This window comes from Microtus oregoni, unplaced genomic scaffold (genome assembly GCF_018167655.1).
Source record: "Microtus oregoni isolate MIOR12 unplaced genomic scaffold, Mior012 000003F_ref0000135, whole genome shotgun sequence".
NCBI classification, from domain to species: Eukaryota; Metazoa; Chordata; class Mammalia; order Rodentia; family Cricetidae; genus Microtus; species Microtus oregoni.
Genome location: NW_024543062.1, coordinates 9,538,029 through 9,560,183, shown reverse-complemented (window position 1 = coordinate 9,560,183; position 22,155 = coordinate 9,538,029). Strand labels below are relative to the sequence as shown.

The 22,155-nt window shown below is 51.8% G+C and overlaps 1 protein-coding gene across 12 annotated transcripts in view; it reads right to left on the bottom strand.

Annotated features, from left to right (window-relative positions):
- The window catches only part of Gtf2ird1 (GTF2I repeat domain containing 1), a 91,246-nt gene extending 71,008 nt beyond the window's left edge, over positions 1-20,238 (bottom strand). For 5 of the 12 annotated variants that reach the window (XM_041648297.1, XM_041648307.1, XM_041648301.1 and 2 more), the window contains exon 1: positions 19,704-19,869. In XM_041648297.1, the coding sequence (XP_041504231.1) occupies positions 19,704-19,844 (141 nt within the window). In that variant the 5' untranslated portion in view covers positions 19,845-19,869. Of the gene's footprint in view, positions 1-19,703; positions 19,873-20,106 lie in introns of those variants that run through there. The other 7 variants (XM_041648299.1, XM_041648300.1, XM_041648302.1 and 4 more) reach the window with 5 other exon arrangements.
- Positions 20,239-22,155: the final 1,917 nt, after the last annotated feature.

Below are 22,155 nucleotides of genomic sequence, written 5' to 3'. Positions count from 1 at the left end.
CTCCACCAGCCCAGGCGAGTGTGAGCACTCCACTAGCCCAGCCGAGTGTGAGCACTCAATCAGCCCAGCCGAGTGTGAGCACTCCACCAGCCCAGCCGAGTGTGAGCACTCCACTAGCCCAGCTGAGTGTGAGCACTCAATCAGCCCAGCCGAGTGTGAGCACTCCACTAGCCCAGCTGAGTGTGAGCACTCAATCAGCCCAGCCGAGTGTGAGCACTCCACCAACAGAGCTCCGTCCCCAGGCACACACACCCCCACCCCCACCCCACCCCCGCCGGCTGGGTTTCTTATAGCCAGGGATGGCCTCTAACTTACTAAGTAGCTGCGGATGCCCTGATCCTCCCCGGTCCACCTCTGAAATGGTGGGTCACAGGCATCACCGCACACCTGGCATGTCCTTCTTTATACTGTTTTCTGCTTTGTAAATTATTTAAGGGGTTGCTTTATTACTTTTGGAGGCAAAGACGGGCACTTCAAAAGGGTCTGGGAGACGGCTCAGCTGGTAAGGGCACTTGGCTCCAAAGCCGCAGGACATGGGTACGATCCCCAGGACCCACATGGCAGAAGGAAGAGAACCCATCCTGAAAGCTGTCCTTTGACCTCCACATATATACACGTACGCAAAAATAGATAAAAGGGATTTTTAAAAAGCATGTTGAAAGTAAATATTTAAAAATTAAAAACAAAAAAAAAACAAGCAAGCACCCAGCAGAAATGCCTCGCCCTCGGGGCAGGAAAGGGGCCCTGAGGCAAAGCCCAGGCCAGGAAGCAAGTACCGGCTTTCCGGTCCAGCATTCACACCACTTTCTAGTAATTGTAGGGCAGGGGAGCTGGGGGGACAGGGCTGTGTTTCAGGGCTGGCTGTGAGAAGTCCCTCCTCCTTAGAAAGCCAGCATCCTGGGCGGTGGGCTACACAATCCTCAAGTGCAAGGCTCAGAGTCTCAAGGCAGGACTCTGAGTTCCCTCCTGTGTACTGAGGCTTAGATTTCCCCAAAGGAACCCTCTGTCATGTTGCTACAAGCCCCCAGGAGAGGCCCTGGTGCCACTGCCCGCAGCCTGCCCCTAGGTGGATAGGCCAGGCCTCGGTAGACAGTTTCTTTGGAGGGTCAGGTTTCCGCCAGTTATTTAAAGCCTGGCTCCTGGCAGGCGACACTGGCAGCCGCCTGCGTGACCAGGATGAGAAATCACAGTGCTATCTGGGACCTGAGTGCCTATGGCAACTGGCAGCGTGGCCTTGGAGACTAATCTCCAGGCAGCAGAGGCCTCTCCTGGGGCAGCTGGGGGATGGGACAAGCCCCTGGCTCAGAAAGGGGGTCGTCTGCCCAGGTGTCCAAACATAGGACTTCCCACAGCCACAGCCTCTGCGAACTTGCACACACACAAGATGGAACTGGTCATGCACACAACACAGGGACACAACCAGCAGCTCACACACACCACCCCTGCATGCTTGGGCTTCAGGCTGGAAAGGGACAGACATCTCAGTGCTAGGAAAATAGATTACTAATATTAAAACCAGTTTTTGTTTTTGCTTTTTGTTTGTTTTGTTGTTTTTGTTTTTTTGAGGCAGGGTCTCCATCAGCCCAGGCTGGCCTCTAATTCTAGAGATAGCTAAAGATGACTCTGACTCCTGGTCCTTCCACTTCAACCCCCCAAATACCAGAGTACAGGCATGTGTCACCACCAACTTATGCAGTGTTAAAGATGGGAGCCGGGGCGAGCGCTCGACCAACTGAACCATAGCTACAAACTTGCTGTGTAGCTGAGGATGACTTTGAACTCCTGATTTTCCTGCCTCCGTCTCCCCAGCCCTGGGATTACAGGCATGCACAGCAACACCTATCCCTTTTACTCCGACTTCTATCCGAGGCACGGATATGAAGTAGGAATGTAGCTCAGTTGGTGGATACGTTCCAGCATGCTTTGCTGCGCAAAGCCCCGGGCTCAGTCACCAGCAATGCATAAACCAGGCCTGCTTGAAGGCAGCCTGAACTACATAAGAGCTTGCCTCAAAAATAAAACAAAGATCAAAACAAACAAGAACCCTCAAAAGACAAAATTAGTGACAACCAAGAAGCACAGAACCATGGGAGGCAACGGGGTGGGGGGAGTGGCTCCCCAAAGGAGATGATGCCAGAGCTGACCTCAGCAATGCAGTCATCAAGGGGGACGCCTGCCCCACCCCAGCCCAAAGTACCCACCTCCCAGGCCACAGAGCTGAGCAGACTTTGAAGGCTTGCCAAATGACTGGCTGCCCAGGAAACCCAGCCGCCAGGCTGGGCCGCCCACGTGTCGCGGCCAGGGTTGAGCAGGACAGTGGCCTTGGCTGGAGGCTGGGCAAGTGAGTGAGGTGGGGATCAGGGATGCCAGTGCTGAGGGGAGGAGCAGGAAGTGGTAGGTGAAGACACTAGTCGGCCTTAAGGCCCTTGGACCAAGGACATTCAAGCAAACAGAAGTCACAGTAGAAGGGCTCAAAGCAGGTACAGTGCCCACAGGGTGAGGGGTTATGGCAGATGGAATGCTGCCCCCAGGGTCACAGCTGGAGTTTGAGAAGTGGGGATTAGGCCAAGCCTGCAGCAGATAGGAAAATATCAAAGAAGTGATTTGGGGGCACAGAGTGCTGAGGAGGAGACATTGAGACCAATCTCAGACATACAACTCAGATGTCCACATGGATGCCCATACCCTGGGAAAGAAAGACAGCAGGAATGGAAGGAGCTGGGCCCTACTGGGTGAAGGTTGCCCAAGGCCCATGTAGGTTAAGGGATTGTGGGGCTGGGTACCCGGACTGGAGAGACAAGATCTGAGAGACAGGCAGGGTACAGAGACCTCAAGTGGACGGCAAGAGGTGGAAGAGCAGGCAACAGACAAGAGAGAAAACAGAGAAGGTGTTATGGGGAGGTTAAGAAGGCTGGCCACTGACACCCTAGCGGGGAGGCAGGTCAAAGGTCAGGAAGGACACCAAGACAGTACGGAGGCGGGGGGTGAGGTGGGGTGCTGAGAAGCAGACAGAGTGGAAGGTGGAGGCTGGGGGAGTGTGGTAAGAAAGAGACACGGAATGGGCTCTAATTAGCTTCCTTGTTTCAGAAGGAAAGCAGGGTCAAATGGACATACTACCCCAGGTAAAGGGTCATATATCCTGACTCCTCACACACACAAGGTTGAGGACCCACGTGCAGTGTGACACCCAGACTCCGCACCCTTTCCACAGGTCCCGACACTGGTTAGAAACGCAGATGACCATCTCAAAGGCCAATACAGGATCCCCACCCCATGGTCAGTTTCTGGTATGTTCCATCTGATGGGAAGGCCAGTGTGGCGGTCCGACCCAAAAGCGTGATGTGGTGAGAGATCTCCCTTTTTGTTCTGTCCACTGCTGACAGAGGGAGCCAGCGACAGTGTCTGGTATACAGTAGGTGCTCTATAAGCAGCCACACATCAAGGGGTAACCACAACAGATTGGAAGAAAAGCATTGTTGGTCAATTCCTGCACTGTGTGCACACCCAAGATACACACATCAACAAACTAAGACATGTTGAAGGCAGTAAGTCAATGAACTTTGCTTGCTTGCTCGTCTAAGGTAGGATCTTAACGAGTGCAGGTTGGCCTCCCAACTTGCAACAAAGCTAAAAATGACCTTGAAGTCCTGATCCTCCTGCCTCCCCGTTACCAGGGCTGGGACCACAGGTGTATGGGCCACACTTAGCTTACATGGTGCTGGGGATGGAATCCAGGCTTCCTGCATATAAGGCAAGCACCCTATCAATGGAGCCGCAGCCCCAGCTCTAGGCCCGATGATCTCATGGGGTCATCATTATACAGATGATCCATCCTCAGCTTAAATGGTTGTATCGGGGCAACTGAATAACTGGTAGGCGAGGAAGTAGAGGGTGCCAGTGTTGGCACATCAAACCCCCCTGCAAACACTAACAACTGCCTGGCATCCCCCAGCACGGGGCTAAGGGCATGGCTCAACTACAGAGAACCTGTCTAAAATTCCACAACGAGGGGCTTGGGTGTGGTTCGGAGTTAGAGCTCTTGCCTAGAATCCCCCAGTGAGAGGCTAGGGGCGTGGCTCAGTGGTAAAGCACCTGCCTAGAATCCCCCAGTGAGAGGCTAGGGGCGTGGCTCAGTGGTAAAGCACCTGCCTAGAATCCCCCAGTGAGGGGTTGGGATGAGGCTCAGAGGCACAGCCCTCACCTTGCCAATACCCTCCTTGCCTCAGCTACCACACAGCAAAAGGGTATCAACAGTTCTGGCCAAGGTGAGGGCTGTAGGTGAGGCCACGTGCACAGCGGCTGGCAGGCTAGGCTACCCTGAGCGCTGGTTACTGAGCAACTGTGATATCACCAAGTGCTGCCCCGCCCCCTCCGTCACTCTGACATCAACTCTCCCTGTCCTCTCTGTTCCCTGCCACATACAAGGGGCACAGAGTGGGACATGCCACCCTATCATTCAGCCGGAAGCCCAGGGGACCCTGGTTCCCAGTGGCAGATTCATGCTTATTCACACTGGTATACCAACCAATACATTCATTCCAGGACAGGATGGATCTTAGGATGCAGTGCAGAGAAGCCAGATTTGGGGCAGTGCCAGCCCCAGGGGCGAGGTTGTGGTGGGAGGCCCAGGATGGTGTCTCTGGAGACCCCTCCCCCCTTGCCAGACGTAAACAGGCCTTCTGAGAAGATCTAGGAGGTGGAGGGGTATCAGGTCCTTTCATGTCGGGAAATGAAGGCTGAATGGAAAACAGCCAAAGGCTCCGGGATGATCTAACCCTGGGCGCTGGCTGGGGGGTGGGGTGGGTGAGAACTCTCCCTTCTGAGTAGGCTGCCCCTCCCACTGCGGCCTGCCCTTCTACCCACAGAGCCCCAGAAAGGCTATTCCTATTCCGGGCAGATCAGGACACTCGGCTTCCAATTCCACATGAGAGTCTAGGCATTGTAGGCACCTACCCACCACAGCCTGTTTTCCTATCCACAAACAGAACTTAATCTATGCGTTAGTTATCTGAGGGCTCTCTTGGCCTCAGCTGCAGCAGGCCGGACTATAAGCCCTTCTCCCTCAGTCTGGTCTCTTCCACAATCCGAATCCACTTCAGACATTCTCTATAGTCATCTGGCCCTGTGTCCTGCTGACCCTGCCCCCACCTCTATCTGAACACACTCCAGCTCCTGTCCCATCTACACAAATTCTAACCGCTAGGCCGAATCATCCAAGGTTTGAAGTACAATTAATAAAACCTCAGAGACAGATACTGGGGTCCAACCTGAAGATCAGAAAAGCAAAGCAGCCAGCCACTGGCTCTTACCTCTACCTCAGTCTGAAAATGGGTAATCCTGCCTCCCGGAAACCACAGAATGAGACTGAGCGCTGTCTCCTCCCATTTTATAATCCTCTCTAGTGCTGGGATTAAGGGCGTGCCCCACTACCACCTGGTTTCGATAGCAAACTAGTGTGGCCACTGGGATTAAAGGTGTGTGTTATTGCTGCCTGGTCTGTAAGGCTGGCCAGTGTGGCTGTTTTACTTTCCTAATCTTCAGGTAAACTTGCTCTATCCATCTATATCTATGAGACAGGGTTTTTCTCTGTAGCTTTGAAGCCTGCCTTGGAACTAGCTCTTATACACTAGGCTGGCCTTGAACTCACCAGAGATCCGCCTGCCTCTGCCTCCCAAATGCTGGGATTAAAGGCATGCGCCACCACTGCCCAGCAAGCTTTAGTTATTAAAATGCATATGAAATGCCACTACATTTTCCCTTTTTGTCTAAAATTAAAAAGAAGGCCATAAGTAATATAAGAAAAACTATAAGTACAATGACTATATTCAATATACATAGGCAATAACTACATCAACAATGTCTAGTCCATTTGCATTTGACAATTTCAGAGAAAATACTTCATATGTATCCTGTCTTGGTGAGCCATATTCTGTGGATCTTTGAAGTGTTTGAGGATGACCTGTTTAAAATATATCTTTGCTTGACCTTGAAAACATATCTAATGTGACTACAAGTTCAATTTTACTAGGTGATTAACTACTAACCTGCATTTCCTTATTAATCAAAACTAGTAGTTGCCTTTTAAAAGGAGATTCAATAATCTACTTTTTTATCTTACCAAGGTTCTCTTCAGGACACCATTGCAACCCCTCCCCCCACCAGGCTCAGCCCTAACCCAGTCTACCTTCATCCACCTAATGCTGTGTGACTCTAATGGACTGGACAGCTCACTGCCTTGTGAGCTGGCTATAATTCCTAGAACAGAAAAGAAGAGCTTATGTTCTTATTTTATTTTTTGAAGACAGTCTCATGTAACCTAGGCTGACCCCAAACTCCCTATGTAACCAAGGTTAACATTGAACTTCTGGTTTTCCAGCCTTCATATTCCAAAGGTTGGTTGGGATTACATGTGTGCACCAAAATGCCCAGGTTATGTGATGCTGCCAAGAGACCCAGGACCTCATACATAATATACAAGCACTCTTCCAGCTGAGCCACACCCAGCCCCTCACTGGAGGATTCTAGGCAGGTGTTCTACCACTGAGCCACATCCCAGCCCCTCACTGAGAGATTCTAAGCAGGTGCTCTACCACTGAGCCACACCCCAGCCCGTCACAGGGGGATTCCAGGCAGGGGCTCTACCACTGATCCACACCCCAACCCCTCACTGAGAGATTCTAAGCAGGTGCTCTACCACTGAGCCACACCCCAACCCCTCACTGGGGGATTCTAGGCAGGGGCTCTACCACTGAGCCACACCCCCTCCAACCTGAAAAGCTGAGGTTTATACAGTTAGCCCAAAGTCTCAACAGTCCTTAACCAGAGACAAGAGTGTGGGAACAGGATGGGGGACTGGCAGATGATCAGAAATGCTAGGTTTGGTTACTGGATGGCAAGTTGGGGATGAAAACTAGGAACAGAGCCAACTAGGATGAAATGGTTAAGTTCAGAAAAGGTAACTAAGGCGGAGCATTGACAAAGTCAGGAAGGACTCATGGGCATCCAAACAAGTGTTCCCCAGGAACCTGGGCATCCAGGCCACAGGGCTGAGCTCTGACAGGCACGACTATCATTGGAACCTGTTAGCTTCCTGCCTCAGTCTCTGAGCTGGGATTCCAGGTGTGTGCCACCATGCACAGCTACTCCAGGCTTACTCTCAATGCTCTCCCAAACTCCTGGGATTCAACTCAAGGCCTCCTGAATGCCAGCCAAGTGCTCTACCACTGAGTCACACCCCAGCCCCTCACTGGGGATTCTATTCAGGTGCTCTACCGCTGAGTCACACCCCAGCCCCTCATTGGGGGATTCTAGGCAGGTGCTCTACCACTGAGCCACACCCCAGCCCTTCACTGGGGGATTCTAGGCAGGTGCTCTACCACTGAGCCACACCCCAGCCCCTTACTGGGGGATTCTAGGCAGGTGCTCTACTACTGAGCCACACCCCAGCCCCTCACTGGGGGATTCTAGGCAGGGGCTCTACCACTGAGCCACACCCCAGCCCCTTACTGGGGGATTCTAGGCAGGGGCTCTACCACTGAGCCACACCCTAGCCCCTCACTGGGGGATTCTAGGCAGGGGCTCTACCACTGAGCCACACCCCAACCCCTCACTGGGGGATTCTAGGCAGGAGCTCTAATGTTGAGCCACGCCCCTGCTCTCTGACTTTGTTGCCCTGACCACCTTTTATCCTCCTACCTAAACTCAGAAGTCTTCAGCGCTCCTGGGGACCTTAAGAGGATAGATGCAGGCCCATTCACTGGCGACACAACACCTACACCAGAATAAACCCCAGGCAGCTGGGCATGTGACTCATACCCATGAGTCCTCCATTCAGGGGACTGAGGCAGGGGCAAATCCTGAGTTAAAGGTCAAACAAAATAAAATCCAGGGCTTGCATACCCAAGCCTAGAAGCTCCCATCCCAGAATGGGGCAATATCGAGACATCCCATCTGCCAGTCTCCCTAGATATCTTCTGGAGAAAGCCTGTCTTGGTTGTTAGACACCCCCCCCCCCCACACACACACACACACACCTATCAAACTACAAGCACTGTGATTTCTGGGGTTCGAGCAGAAGTAAGGGGATTTAAGAGTTCCTCCAGGGGAGACTGGGGTTCTTAAGAGTAAAACCCAGTGCCTCTCTCCCCTGTGAACCACAATCAAGCTCTTCCAGGCGTCTCTGCAGTCCATTTTCTTTTCCTCCACTGGGCGTTTCAGATCATGCCCTGGCCACTATATATGTACGGTGCATGTAGTATGCATGCCACCATCCCTGTCTTACTTTCTGCTTTGACATGGGGTCTCACTGCGTTGTGCATCGACAGCCCTGCTGAAAGGATGCTCTAGACCCCCTAGCTATGACGGAAGGTGCTCAGGGATGTGACCGCGAGCCAGTTCTGTCCCACCTGGTTTTGCTGGAACTGACGACTCTGCCCGTGAGCGCAACAAACAGAAGGTCTCTCATTTGTGGCTGGGCCTCAAGGCTCAGGCGGCAGGACTCAGAGGAGGGACTCATAACACAAGCTTGGAGACGCCAAGAAGATCAAGGACATGCGCCACAAAAAAAGGTCTTCCAAGCTGAGCCCTGCAACCGGTTACTGGGCCCAGGAAATAGAGTAATAGGTAAACATTCTTTATCACCGGGTGTGGTGGCGCACACCTTGAATCCCGGCAGGTACTCCGGGAGGCAGAGGCAGGTGGATCTCTGTAAGTTAGAGGCCAGACTGGTCAGGCTCCAAAAACTCCACAGAGAAACCCTGTCTCGGGATAAACAAAATCGAAAAAAAACAAAAAAGTGATCTTCAGCTACACCATGAGCTGAGGGCCATCAAGTTCAATCCCTGGGGTCCACATAGTAGGAGAGAACTGACCCCCAAATCGACTCCACATGTGTCCCACAGTGCGCGCGCGTGCGCGCGCGCACACACACACACACACACACACACACACACCAAAAAATATTCTCCCCCACCCCGAAGGTTCTTCTTTATTCCCATGATGCTCAGAGGGATGAAGTCACTTGCCTGAGGCTACTCGGCAGGTCAGTGGTCAAGCTGGAACTTGAACCCACTCCTGCCTGGCTTCAAAGGCCCTGCCTGATGTTTGCAGTGCCCTCCACTGTGAGCTGGGGATGCCCTGAGGAGGTGCTGTGGCCTCTGACTCAGGAAGACCAAAGAGCATTTCAGCTTGAAGGTGCTGAGACCAGAGTCTCAGGCTGTGGCTGGCCCAGGGTGGGCGGGCAATGGATCTGGATCAAAGAGGAGGATATGGTTTGCCCACCTGCCTGGGAGCAGGGCGGGTGCTGCGGGTGCTGTGTCGGCACCTGGAAGCCAGGGTGCATGGAGGAAGGGGGCGTCACCTCCCTTGCAGGGCCCCACTCACTCCCAGCTTGGGCCTTGCTGCTAGAAGCAGCTATTCCTGAAAAACCAGCTCCTAGATAAACACAAAAGACCAACCTGGCCCAGTCACAAGAACCCCCCAGAAGCGGCCAGGACCACCCTGGAGATGGGTGAGCTGGCAGGGGTCCTGTTCTACCGATGAGCCACCTGGGAGTATCCCAGGGCCCATCCGCACCAGTTACTGGCCCACAGTTTTCCAGAGTCTCTCAATGAGTGCTGGTCCCAAGGGTCCAACCATTATGGACTTAAGGAGGCATGGGAGAGATGCAGGGTGGGGGTGGCGTGCTGCGGTTGGCAAAACTTGTCAGGGGAAGGTCAGGATAACCAGATAACCATACACACACACACACACACACACACACACACACACACTCAGAGAGACAGACAGACAGACAAGTTTTAAAACCTCCAAACTCATAGCTGGGGTTGAAGCTTAATTGTAGAAAGCTTGCTTAGTATGTGTGAGTTTCTGGATTTTAGCCACAGTACAGGGAAGGAAGGAAGGAAGGAAGGAAGGAAGGAAGGAAGGAAGGACACGAGAAGAAACAAAACCCACAAAAACCCACATCTCAGCCAGAAGTGGTCATGTACACTTGTGACCCTCCAGATCTCAGGATGCTGAGGCAGAAGGACCAAGAGTTCACGACCAACGTGAACTATATAGTGAGAAGTCAACTCAAAACACCCACAAGGGCAATCAAGATGGCTTAGCAGGTAAGGGCACTTGCTACCACACCTGACAACTTGTTCGACTCCCAGAATCCATACAGTGGAAGAATAGGACACAGTTCTTCAAACTGCTCTCTGACCTCCAAATGTGCACTGTGGCACATGCATGCCCACCCAATAAATAAACCGTTAAAAAAAAATAGAGATGGGGATCAGTTGTAGAGCGCTTGCCTCACAGGCAAAAAGCACTCTTCAATCCCCAGCACTGCATGAGTCAGACATGGGGATACACACATGTAATCCCAGCACTGCATGAGTCAGACATGGGGATACACACATGTAATCCCAGCACTGCATGAATCCGACATGGGGATACACGCATGTAATCCAGCACCGCATGATCAGACATGGGGATACACACATGTAATCCCAGCACCACATGAATCAGACATAGGGATACAAGCATGTGATCCCAGAACTTGAAAAGAGGAAGCAGGTAGCTAAGAAATTCAAGGTCAACCTTGGCTAAATACTGTGTTTTACAGGTCGACCTGAGACCCTGTCTCAAGAAAGAGGAGGGGAAAAAGAGAAAGGGAAAGGGCCTCATCATACAAACAGACAGACAGACATGCAAGTGCATGCCCAAGGCAATACAGTATGCGCTGTTCTGTCTCACATAAATCAGTCACATGGCCTTTCCATCCTGCTTCCCTACCCACAAAAGCAACTCGAAATTTCCACACCAAACAAAGTGGCTACAGCTGTGGACACATAACCGGGGACTCCCAACTGACTCCTGGAACAAGGAGAACCTAAGAAGTGGACATGACGTCACTCAGTAGACGGCTCCCCTGCCTGGTACTATCCCAAGCCTAGCTCTCCTGGCCCTACAGCATAGATTCTCTTCCAGAGCCCACCTGGGCAACGGAGGATCCAGGACCAGCGGCCCCGAGGGCGGCAGCAGGAAGGTGTAATTTCATCACAGGGGCTCGCTGTGTGAGTCACCAGAAACGCCGGATGAAATTCCAGCTCCTGAGACCAGAGGTGGGTGCATTCCTGGCCTCGGGTCAGCTCTCAAAGGGGGCAGGGAAGGTGCTCTTGTGCAAAAGGGAAAGAGAGCCAGGCGGTGATGGCGTACACCCTTAATCCCAGCACTCGAGAGGCAGAGGCAGGTGGATCTCGGTGAGTTCGAGGCCAGCCTGGGCTACAGAGGGAGTTCCAGGACAGGCTCCAAAGATACAGAAAAAAATCCTGTCTTGAAAAACCAACTAAACAACAAAAACAACAAAGAGGGAAGAGCCCCCCCATTTTGGATAGTTCCAAAGCACACAAATTCTCTGGGAATGCCTGGATTGCCCCGGAGATGTAGCTGGGGATGTGTGTGTGACACAACCACACAGTGTCCAACCGAGTGACCGACAGGCCTGGTGTGAAATACCTATAATCCCAGAACTCGGGAGACTGATGCAGGAGGATCTCAGAGTTTGAGACCCATCTTTACAAAATCAGTCTCACGCTAACCTGGGCTACAAGAGTGACCCTGTCTCAAACAGAGCGATTCCGGATTTAGCTGAGAGGGACAATGCCTACCTAGAATCTCCCAGGGAGGTGCAGGAGGCATGGCTCAGCCGTGGAGTGCTTGCCTAGAGTCCCCCAGAGAGGTATTACGGACTCACGCGAGTCAGCAACAGAGTGCCCACTTAGCAAATGCAAAACCATTGGTTCAATGGGGGTGAGAAGAAAGAAATCCAAAAAGATTTCTTTCTGGTCCACGCTACACCAAGGGCAGTACTGAGTGCAAGAAGCGAGTCTCCAAGGTCATATACTCTGTCATCCCATCTATGTGACACTCCAGAAACGTAAGATTAGAGACAGAGCATTGAGCAGTAACTGTCCAGGATGAGGGTTGATAGCCTGACAGAGACTGAAGGACCATCCCCTGCTCTGATAAATGTGGGATCATGTTGGTATGGGCACCAAAAAAAGACCTGTGCTGGTGTAGGCTTGTCGCCAGCTGTCCCCCAGCCAGCCAGCCATAATATACATACATAGCCATGACTGGCGAGAGGCACTCACAGGTGCTATCTGGAGATTACCACTAAGAGCAAGAGCCCTGCACATTTCCCATTGGCTGGTGGAATAGCCAATGGATGGGTGGAAAAATAAAGACTCCCCCTCTTTCCATTTTGTTTTCAATCTTGTTTATTAAATTTAATATAAGTTTTATGTGTATGTGCTAACGTGAGTTTATGTGCACCACACGTGTGCAGGAGCCCAAGGAGGCCAGAAAAGGTTACTAGAGACCTGGGACTAGATTTTCAGGTGTTTGCGAGTTGACAGAGAACCAAACCTGGGTCCTCTGCAAGAGCAGCAAGCACTTTTAACAGCAGAGGCCCCTCTCCAGACACAATCCAAAAGTGTTGTTTTATTTTTGAGACAGTCGATAGGTAGCCCAGGCTTGGTCTCAATCTCATAATCCTCCTGCCTCAGTCTCCCTAAGGCACACTCTCACAAACACATATATACATAATAATCAAGAATGAAATATTGGGGTCAGAAAGATGGCTCAGTGGTTAGCACTAGACCTTGCAGAGGACCAGGGTTCGATTCCTAGCACCTACAGGATGGCTTGAAACTCAGTTCCAGAGGATCTGACGCCCTCTTCTGAATTCCCTGGGCAGTGAGCATGCAGTTAATACACAGAGAAACATGGGTGCAAAACACTCATACACATAAAATAACGATAACAATAAAAAGTAAATAGAAACGTTTATAAAAATGAAGAGAGACTCAAGCTAGCCCTTGATCGGTCCCACCTGCAACACCTCAGGTCTGCATCAGAGCATGAGGGCCCTCACAGTGTGGTGTGGTGAATCTTAGCACTCAGGAGACAGAGGTGGCCAGAGCTCTGTAAGATCAATGCTAGCCTGGTCTACATATCAAGTTCCAGGCTAGACAGAGCTAAACAGTGATACATACATACCCTGTCTCAAAAAAAAAAAAAGAAAGAAAAAGGAAAAATATTGCCAGGTGTGGGCCCCTTAATCTTGTACCCTAAGAACCATAAAGTAAAGAAACCTCCACCCATGAACTCTTACCCAGCCTGCAGTATTCAGTTATAGCCACAGTAAATGGGCCGAGACACATGTGCTCATTTCAAATTCCCCAGGGAGGCAGCCCTTCTCCCCTGCCTGTGAGAGGAAGAGATGCAAACTTCCTACCTAACACTGTAATGGGGACAGCAGAGACACGGTCTCCTAGTGCTTGCTCAGTTTTGGCTTTACAATTTTTTGTTTTGTTTTGTTTTTTGGGTTTTGGTTTTTGTTTCTTCGGGGCAGGGTTTCTCTGTGTAGCTTTGGAGCCTGACCTAGAACTCACGTTGTAGACCAAGCTGGTCTTGAGCTCACAGAGATCTGCCTGCCTCTGCCTCCCGAGTACTGGGATTAAAGGCCTGCTCCACCATTTCCTGACCGTTTTTTTTTGTTTTGTTTTTTTGAGGCAGGGTTTCTCTGTGTAACAGCTCTGGCTGTACTGGACCTCCCTCTGCAGACCAGGCCAGCCTTGAACTCAGAGATCTGCCTGCCTCTGACTCACAAAAATAAACCCCAAAACAAGAGGTTCTTGTACTTGGGATCTGAGAGCCCTAAATCTTCATGTCACCCAGACCTCCAGGGACCTCAGGCCCCAGTGAAGTAAACTGTAAACTCCACTAAAACAGTTAAAGACAAGTCCAGCAGTGGCACAAACCTTTAATCCCAGCACTGAGGAGGCAGAGGCAGGTGGATCTCTGTGAATTTGAGGCCAGCCTGGTCTACAGAGTGAGTTCCAGGACAGTCAAGGATACACAGAGAAACCCTATCTCGAAAAAATAAAAAAACAAACAAATTTTTTTTTAAAAGGGCTGGGGAGATGGCTTAGTTGGCAAAGCACTTGCGGCACAAACGTGAGGACCCATGTTCAATCCCCGAAACCAACAGAGCAAGCACAGCATCAGTGAGGTGGCTTGGGTCATGGGACTTACCACCAACCTGACAGATCTGAGTCCAGTCCCCAGGACCCACGTGGTGGGAGGACAGAAGCAATTCCTGAAAGTTATCCTCTGAACTACACACACACACACACGCTTTGGTGCACACGCACATGATACACACACAACAATAAAGTCAGGCGTGGTAGCACTTCTAATCCCAGCACTAGGAAGGCAGAAATGGGCAGGTCTCTGAGCGTCACTGGACAGTCAGCCAAGGTTCCATGGCAAACACTAGGCCAATGAGAGACCCTGTCTCAAAACCAGTTAGCGAAATCGCTCAGTGGCTAAGGCGTGGACTGTCCTTGCAGAGGACCCCAGGGTGGCTCCCAGCATCCATGTCAGGTGGCTCACGACCACCTGTACCTCCGGTTCCACATCATCAGTCACCCACCTCTGGCTTCCACACGCCAACACAAGCATGTGGCATGTGCGCATGCACGCGACGAACGCGCCCAAGCGCTCACACACACATAAAAACAAAACAATTCTAAACAAACAAAACCAAGGTAGAAAAAACAATACAAGGCAGACAGATTCTAAGAAACACAATATCCAAGCTAACCTCTGAGCTACACACACACACACACACACAAAAGTTAAGAGAACTATAATCAGACCAACTTGCTCTGTCCCTAGAGCCTTAATTTGACCCCTGACCCAAAGCCCCTCCCTTCTCTCACCCATACCCTCAATCCCCTACAGAACAAAATTATAAGGCTAGCAGATAAACCCCAAGATCTCCAGTTCAGGGTGCTCTATAAATGAACAGTATTTCTTAGCTGAACTGCGTCATCCCTGACTTATCTGCAGTCCAAATTTAACCGGCCATCCTTATTTTTATTAGCTAACTCTAGACTTCAGCGGCAGGTGGTCCTGAAAGAGGGAGACAGGAGAACCTTCGAAGAGCTCCAGGCCAACCAGGCTCCACTCCGGGTCAAGAAAGGTGTCTGGAATGAGAGTCCCACCCTCCCTGTCCGGAACACACTCCATGAGTCATCCCACACCCAGAGACGGATAAAGTCCATCCACCGAAGAGAAACTCATCTCCCTGAGCCGGCGCTCGGAGCCTCTTCCTGCCCATAACCATCACCTGGGCGCTGTGTCTGAAACTGACAAAGCAGCCAATCACAGGCCTGTCAAGTTAGGTCCTTCTAGACCCATGACCCAAGGTGGGTACAGGGGCGAAGGCTCCCCTTGGGTCACAGGGCAAGGCGGGGGTGAACTGCGAGAAGAACCCAGGCTCCCCAGCTTCCCAGCACCCTGTGCACCCTCAATAAGTTGCTGAACTTAAGTGACCATCAAAACAGGAAGACTAGAAGGAAGGAAGACGTCGAGCCAGCCATGAAGATCTGCCCACGGTCACATTAGCTTTCTGTCATTTATTTAGTGTGGTTTATAACAAAATCTCGATCATTCCACTTTAACAACAAAGAATCGGGAGCCAGATGCTGGGGTGAAAGCCTGCTAGTTCAGAGAGGTAGAGGAAGCACCCAGCTGGCCATCCTCTGCCAATGTCCCAGAAACCTCTCCTTTCTCCTACCATCTCAAACATCTCTTAAACTCGACGTCCCTCCCTTCCTCTTCCTGTGTGTCTCTCTATCCATCCTCCTGCATCCTGCCTTTTTTTTTTTTTTTGTGCACTAGTGTTTTGCTATGGATGCTGGGTCCCCTGGAACTGGAGTTATAGATAGCTGTAAGTTGTATGTGGGTGCTGGGAATTGAACCCAGGTCCTCCGGAAGAGCAGTCAGTGCTCTTAACCACTGAGCCATCTCTCCAGCCCCATCCTGCTTCTTCTCTAATTTTTTTTTTCTTAATAATCCTGTGTCCACTCATGGTCACCTGGTTGCTTGCTCTGCCTCTTGACCGATGGTTGCCTTCATCCTATTTACAATATTCAAGCAGAAAGCTCCTGGATTAAAGGTGTGTGCCGGAGCTGAGACACACCACAGCTAGAATCAGGTTTTTCCAGAAAATCATGCAATCTCAGGGGTTGCAGTGTGATCAAATATCCTGCAACAGTTCAGCATGTGTGTGTATGCAGGTGCACACAGAGGCCAAAGGCCTCCCGGGCTGTCCCTCTGCAGGCATCATCCACTTTCTGCTTGTTTTGTCTTTGAGACAGTGTCTCAATATGTACCCCTGGAACTCACTATGTAGACTTGGCGGGCCTCGAACTCAGAGATCCATCCACCTGCCTCCACCTCCCCAAGTGCCTGCACCACCACTCTTAACTACTTTGTTGTTTTTATGTTTGTCTGTTTTTGTTTTTTTCAAGACAGGGTTTTTCTTTGTAACTTTGAAGCCTGTCCTAGGACTCACTCTGTAGACCAGGCTGGCCTCGAACTCACAGAGATCCGTCTGTCTCTGCCTCCCAAGGGCCGGGATGAAAGGCGTGCGCTGCCACCACCGCCTGGCTTGTTTTGTTTTCTAAGACCAGGTCTACCGCTGGAACCTGACACTCACCAAATAGACTAGGTGAGCTGGTTGGCAAGCCCCAGGGTCCATTTGTGTCCTTGTCCTCAATACTGGAAAGACAAGTGCACACGACCATATCAGGCTTTTCACACAGGTACTAGGATTGAACGTACAGTCTCATGATGTACCTACTTCCCCAGCTCCAGTCAGGGTTGTTAAACCACAGACATGCGTGTTGACCGGGAGCTCCCCGCTCCTCCATGCAACTTCCCTCCTAAGGTCAGAAATCCATCCTTCTCCAGGCCCACCTTCACAGTAAGTCTCTGCTGGGACTTCTCTAGTCTCTGAAGGGTCCATATCTCCATCTCTCTTCATCCGGGAGTGCCCTTATGCAACCTTTGAGTTCATGCCAAGCATGGTGGCACTTGCCTGCAATCCTAGTACTTGGGAAGGCTGAGGTAGAAAGATCATGAGTTCAAGGACAACTTGGGCTACATAGTGAGACCCTGTTTTAAATGAATAAAATAAAAACCAACTCAGTATGCAGTATCTGATCCCTCAGCCAGGATCCTGTTCTACTCCCTGGAGCTTCTGAATTAACTCCCAAAAATCTGGCTTTTCAAGCATCTATCAACGTTTCTGCAGGCCCCAGGGAGCCGGTTTGTCCCAAAAATCCTGGCTTGTGTCACTGGCTGCTGGCTGCATGAACACACACACACACACACACACACACACACACATACACACACCTGAAGCATCTGAAGAGAGAGATGCAGGAAGAATCAGGCTGGGGGCCACAGTGCCAGCCTTATGTTTGGGGGAACACATAGGTTGGGATAACTTGACAGAGTGTACCTTGGGTGCCAGGATTGGAAGACGTCCTAGAAAGACAGTAGGACATGCTTGTAATCCCAGCATTTGGGAGACTGAAGCAGGAGGATTGTCCTGAGTTACAGGTCAGCCTGAGTTATAAACTAACTACCTAGCCAGGCCATGGTGGGTCACACCTTTAATCTCAGCAGAAGCAGGCAGAGCTCTGTGAGTTTGAGGCCAGCCTGGTCTACAGAGCTAGTTCTAGGACAGCTAGGGCTGTTACACAGAGAAACCCTGTCTCAGAAAAAAAAAAAAAAAAAAGGAACTACCTAATTAGTCTAGTCCTTCACGGCACGGGTATGAGCGCACATGCATATACACAGAGAAAATTAACAGAGGATTTCATTCATTCATTCATTCCAACATGTGAATTCAACAAGTGACTAACAAGCTCCCATCCCCACTTACATGGTGTGCAATCCAAGGGACACACTTGAAGAGCTAAGCAAGATGGGGACAGAAGAAAGCCAGGACAGTATGGCAACACAGATGTGGTAGGCTCTGGGGACAAAACATAACTAGGCAACTCTTGAAGTTTGAAAGAAAAGAGGAAAATTCTACAGGCTTCCACACCATCCCTTAGCCAGTTCCTCAGAAGGATCCCCTGAGTGATTCTGGGGTGTCCTCGCAGAGGGCCAAGGTGAGAAAAACCAGGGTCTCGGAGGCCGGGAGATGCTGTCTGTGGTCCCGAGGTCACACTCAAGACATGATGAATATCCCGAGCCTTCCCACCCGGGAAGCTCAGCTCGGGTCCCCAACAACCCAGCTATTACCCAACCGTGCACGCCCCATCTCTGCACATGCAGCAATTGAGCAGCTGCCTCTGAGACCTCTATTATTATGTCTGCCTTTCGGACTGTTTCCAAGTCCCGGGCACTAGACTGCCGCGTGTCAGGGGCCGGCTGGGCTCATGGGAGCCTGCCTTACATGATAGCAAAATTGTCATTAGTATGTAAATAAATGACCCTTTCCCCACCCCCAAGCCCCGCATCAAGACAAATCACTTAGGAAGTTAGACATGCCCCTCAAGACACTGTCCCCAAGACCAAACTCTTGTGTCCAACGACCAGACAAGGAAGCCTGCACAGACCCAATCCTTTCTCATTTCCCCTGTCTGGGATCCACTGGGACCCTTGGAGTTGGAACTGGCAATTTCTAGGTCATCCGCAGAGCTGGCTATAGAATGAGATACAGAGCAAGCTGTATACAGAAACAGGCTAGGGGGCTCCAACATCCCCCAATCTCCAGGCTAGGCCTGTTTCTAGGTCTGCCGATAGCTTCTCTAAAGAGGCCAAAGTCAATCTCAGCACTTCTGAAGCCCTGAACAGGTGACTTACGATGTTGAGACGCCGGACAGTATGGGCACCCCATTTTGATGCCCCACTACCCAGCCCCTCCCAGCTGCCAGCCACCAGCCTCCTACCACTTCCTCTTGCTCCAAATAGAATAAATAATCGATGTCGGTGCCCTTTCCCTCTGGGAATGACGCTGCTAAAATAAATGAACGGATCAAGGCACCTCCCAAGGCCAGAGACTGGAAGGCCACCACAGAGGAACGCGGAGCACTGACCGCTGAGCACCCCGGACGCCGCTCTGCACTGAGCAGTAAGAGAAGCCCCTACTAAATCCCCAGTCCTCTGGGGGAAAAAAAAAGCCGCGCGGTCCGGCCACCCTACATTCCAGATACACACTCCATAGGTGAGCCCAGCCCCTGAGTTTTTTTACTTCTCCAGGAAGGGGGACCCAGGAACTGCCACCTCAAGTCTACTCCTGGGATGCTGGGTCACCCGAGCAGACGCCAACTGGAGCTCCACTAGCCTCCTGACTGGGCAGAAGAACTCCTAAGAGCCACGTTCCCCCCAGCTTTCCCTGGGGCCTAGACCAGGGAAAGGTTGCACTCCCAGCTCCTGCCTGGCTGCAAGGCTGGGTGTCACAACGATCAAGATCACTTCTCGAGACTCTGGCTGGGGAGACGCTAGGCACCCTTTGGCCCCTCCCCCTCCTCCTCAAGAACTCCGAGACCACCCACAGTCGAGGCTCCCCCAACTTGTTACTTGGCACCTTCTGTGCCCCTCTTAACTGCCACCCTAAGTCTCTTTACCGTCACCCCCAACCAACCAAAGAGGTCCGGCTCCTACCATGCAAGCCAGCCCCTTTACAGAATGACCCCCTAAAATAAACCACCGCTCTGGGGCAGTGTGCGGACTCAGCTTGCGCTTTGGGAGACAGGAGAGGAAAAAGGGGGGAGGAGGTCTTTAAAAGCCTCTTTCCGACGCCCCCTCCACCAACCTCCCCACGGCAGGGCAGCACCACTGACCTCATTCGCCCAACTGTATCCGGGCCTGCTGGGCTCCAGGCCAGTGGGGCGCCTCTCTCGCCACCTCCGGGGAATGTGAGGGTAAGAGGGGTGACGGCTTTCCCGATTCCAGCAGGTATCCGGAGGGAAGAAGCTGACCATCCCAACCCATCCCCCTCCAAACTCGAATTATAATCCCGATCACGTGCACACACACCCCAAAAGGCGGGCCTTAGAATTGAGACACCTGGAGGGGGAGGGGAAGGGAAGGGACCTCCCATGCACACAACACACTGAAAAGGCGGGGGGGTGTACAAAATAGGGGCTCAAGGCCAAGGCAAGCTCCTGAGCACCCCCTCGCCATCATTCCCCACCCCATCCCCCACTCCCACCCCACCCCCAGTCAAACTTTCTCCTTTTTTACCTTGCAGGATCCCCAAGCGCTCCGGGCGCCCCGGCCCCGGCCCGGCGGCCAGGACTCGCTGGATCCAGTCGCCACTGGCTGCCGAGTTAATAATCCGGGAATGGGGGGGGGACAGGATCAGTGGAGGGAGGGAGGGAAGGAGGGCGGACGCGGTGCGGGCGGCCGGCCGGGGGCTGCGCGGGCCCCCACCCCCGGCGCGGGCTGCGGCGGAGGGCGGGGCGCGGAGCGAGCGCGAAGCCGAGCCCGGGCTCTGGGAGGTTCTCTCTTTGTTCTGTAATCCCAGTAAGATTGCCAGCCATTCGCCCCGGCCCTAATCCCAGCCCCGCGCAACACCACCCTCCATTGGCTGTCATTTACATACGGGATTAGCCCGCACGGCCCGCCCCGTGCCACGGTGGGGGAGGACTCACAACCTTGGGGCCTCCGGAGTCTCCCAGCCGCAGATTAGAACCCCCCTCCCCGGGGACGTCAGGATATATCAAGGTCACTCGGAGGACGCCTGGAGGATCCCTGGATGGCTTGCCCTGCTGGTCACTTTTTATCCCGAAGTGTCCAAGGTCGGGAAGGGAGGAATCCCAGGTTTCCATCTTGGATGGCCTGACCCAGTCCTTTTTATTTATTTATATTTATCTCAGGATCTCATAAAGCCCAGGCTGCGGTCAAACTGTTCAGGACCAGACACTGAGAATAGCCTTGAACACCTGATCCTCCCTGTTCTACCTCCCAAGTGCTGGGATTACAGCCTTGCACCTACACCAGGGAGGATTCGAACCCATGGCTTTCTGCATGCAAAGCCACCAGCAACCAACTATTCTACTAACACATGTACATCCTAACGTCCTTATTGTTGTTTTAGGACAGAGTTTCACATAGCCCACACTGGCCTCAAACCCTCTGTGTAGCTAAGGGTGACCTTGAATTCCTGATTCTCCTGCCACTATTTCCCAAATACTGGGATTACAGGTGAGCACTATTACACAGAATTTTTGGACCCAGGCTTTTATTTTACCTTCTGTATGCTACTGTATGGGGATGGAGGGACACATTTCCCCCCAACCTCCCCAAAGCCATATGTCTTAAATCAACCCAGCAGTTGGTAACCAGGTAGTCCCCTGAGTGCCTGAGCAGGCCTTTGCTGGAGTAGACACAGCAGGGGGGGGGGCAGACCAGTCCCACACCACCCAAGGAGGTCTTGCCCAGGTTCACAGAGTAAGGACATGGTGGAACATGGCTGCAGTCTCTGCACGCAGGAGTCTGAGGCAGGAAGATTGTGAGTTCACATGAGAATGGGCATCACAGGAAATTCCAGACCACTCTGGTCATACAGAATCTTTGTTTGAAAATAAAACTTTGGTTTTTTTTTTTTTTAAGAGCTAGGCTTGGTGGCTCACGTCAATAATCCCAGGGTCTGACAGTCCAAAGCTTGAGGACTGCTGGGAGTCTGAAGCCCATCTGGCTATGAGATCCTGTCTCGAAAAGTTAACACACACACGCGCACACACACACACACACACACACGTACACACAGTGAGTTAGGAATATAGCTCAGTGAGTAAGCAGAACAATTATCTAGTATGCTTGAAGCCCTGGGATTGACCTTCAGCTCCACATAAAACAGGCTGATTTGAGGAACTGGAGTTTGAGGTCATCCTAAGCAACATAGTGTGTTTGAGGCCAGCCTGAGCTACAAGAGAACCTGTCATAAAAACAAACAAAGAAGGATCTACCAGATCCTAACAGTGCCTCCTCATACAAACACATCGGGCCCTGGTAACAATTAACCTCAACCTACCATCTCTAGGGACAAGCTTACTAGCCTCTCCCTCAGGGAACTCCTCCCCTCAGCAGGACAAGGAGGGGCCAGAGGGGGCCCTTGTGCCCTGCCCATAGAGGATGCTGGGCAGAGCAACAGAGATCAGGAATGAGGTCATAGGTGATGGGTCCCTGGAGACCTAAGGATGCCTCAAGGCCACCTAAGTGGTCCCTCTGACCTACTCGCCTGGTGTCGGCCCTGATTAGACACCAAGGTCAGGGCAAACGTCAAAGGTC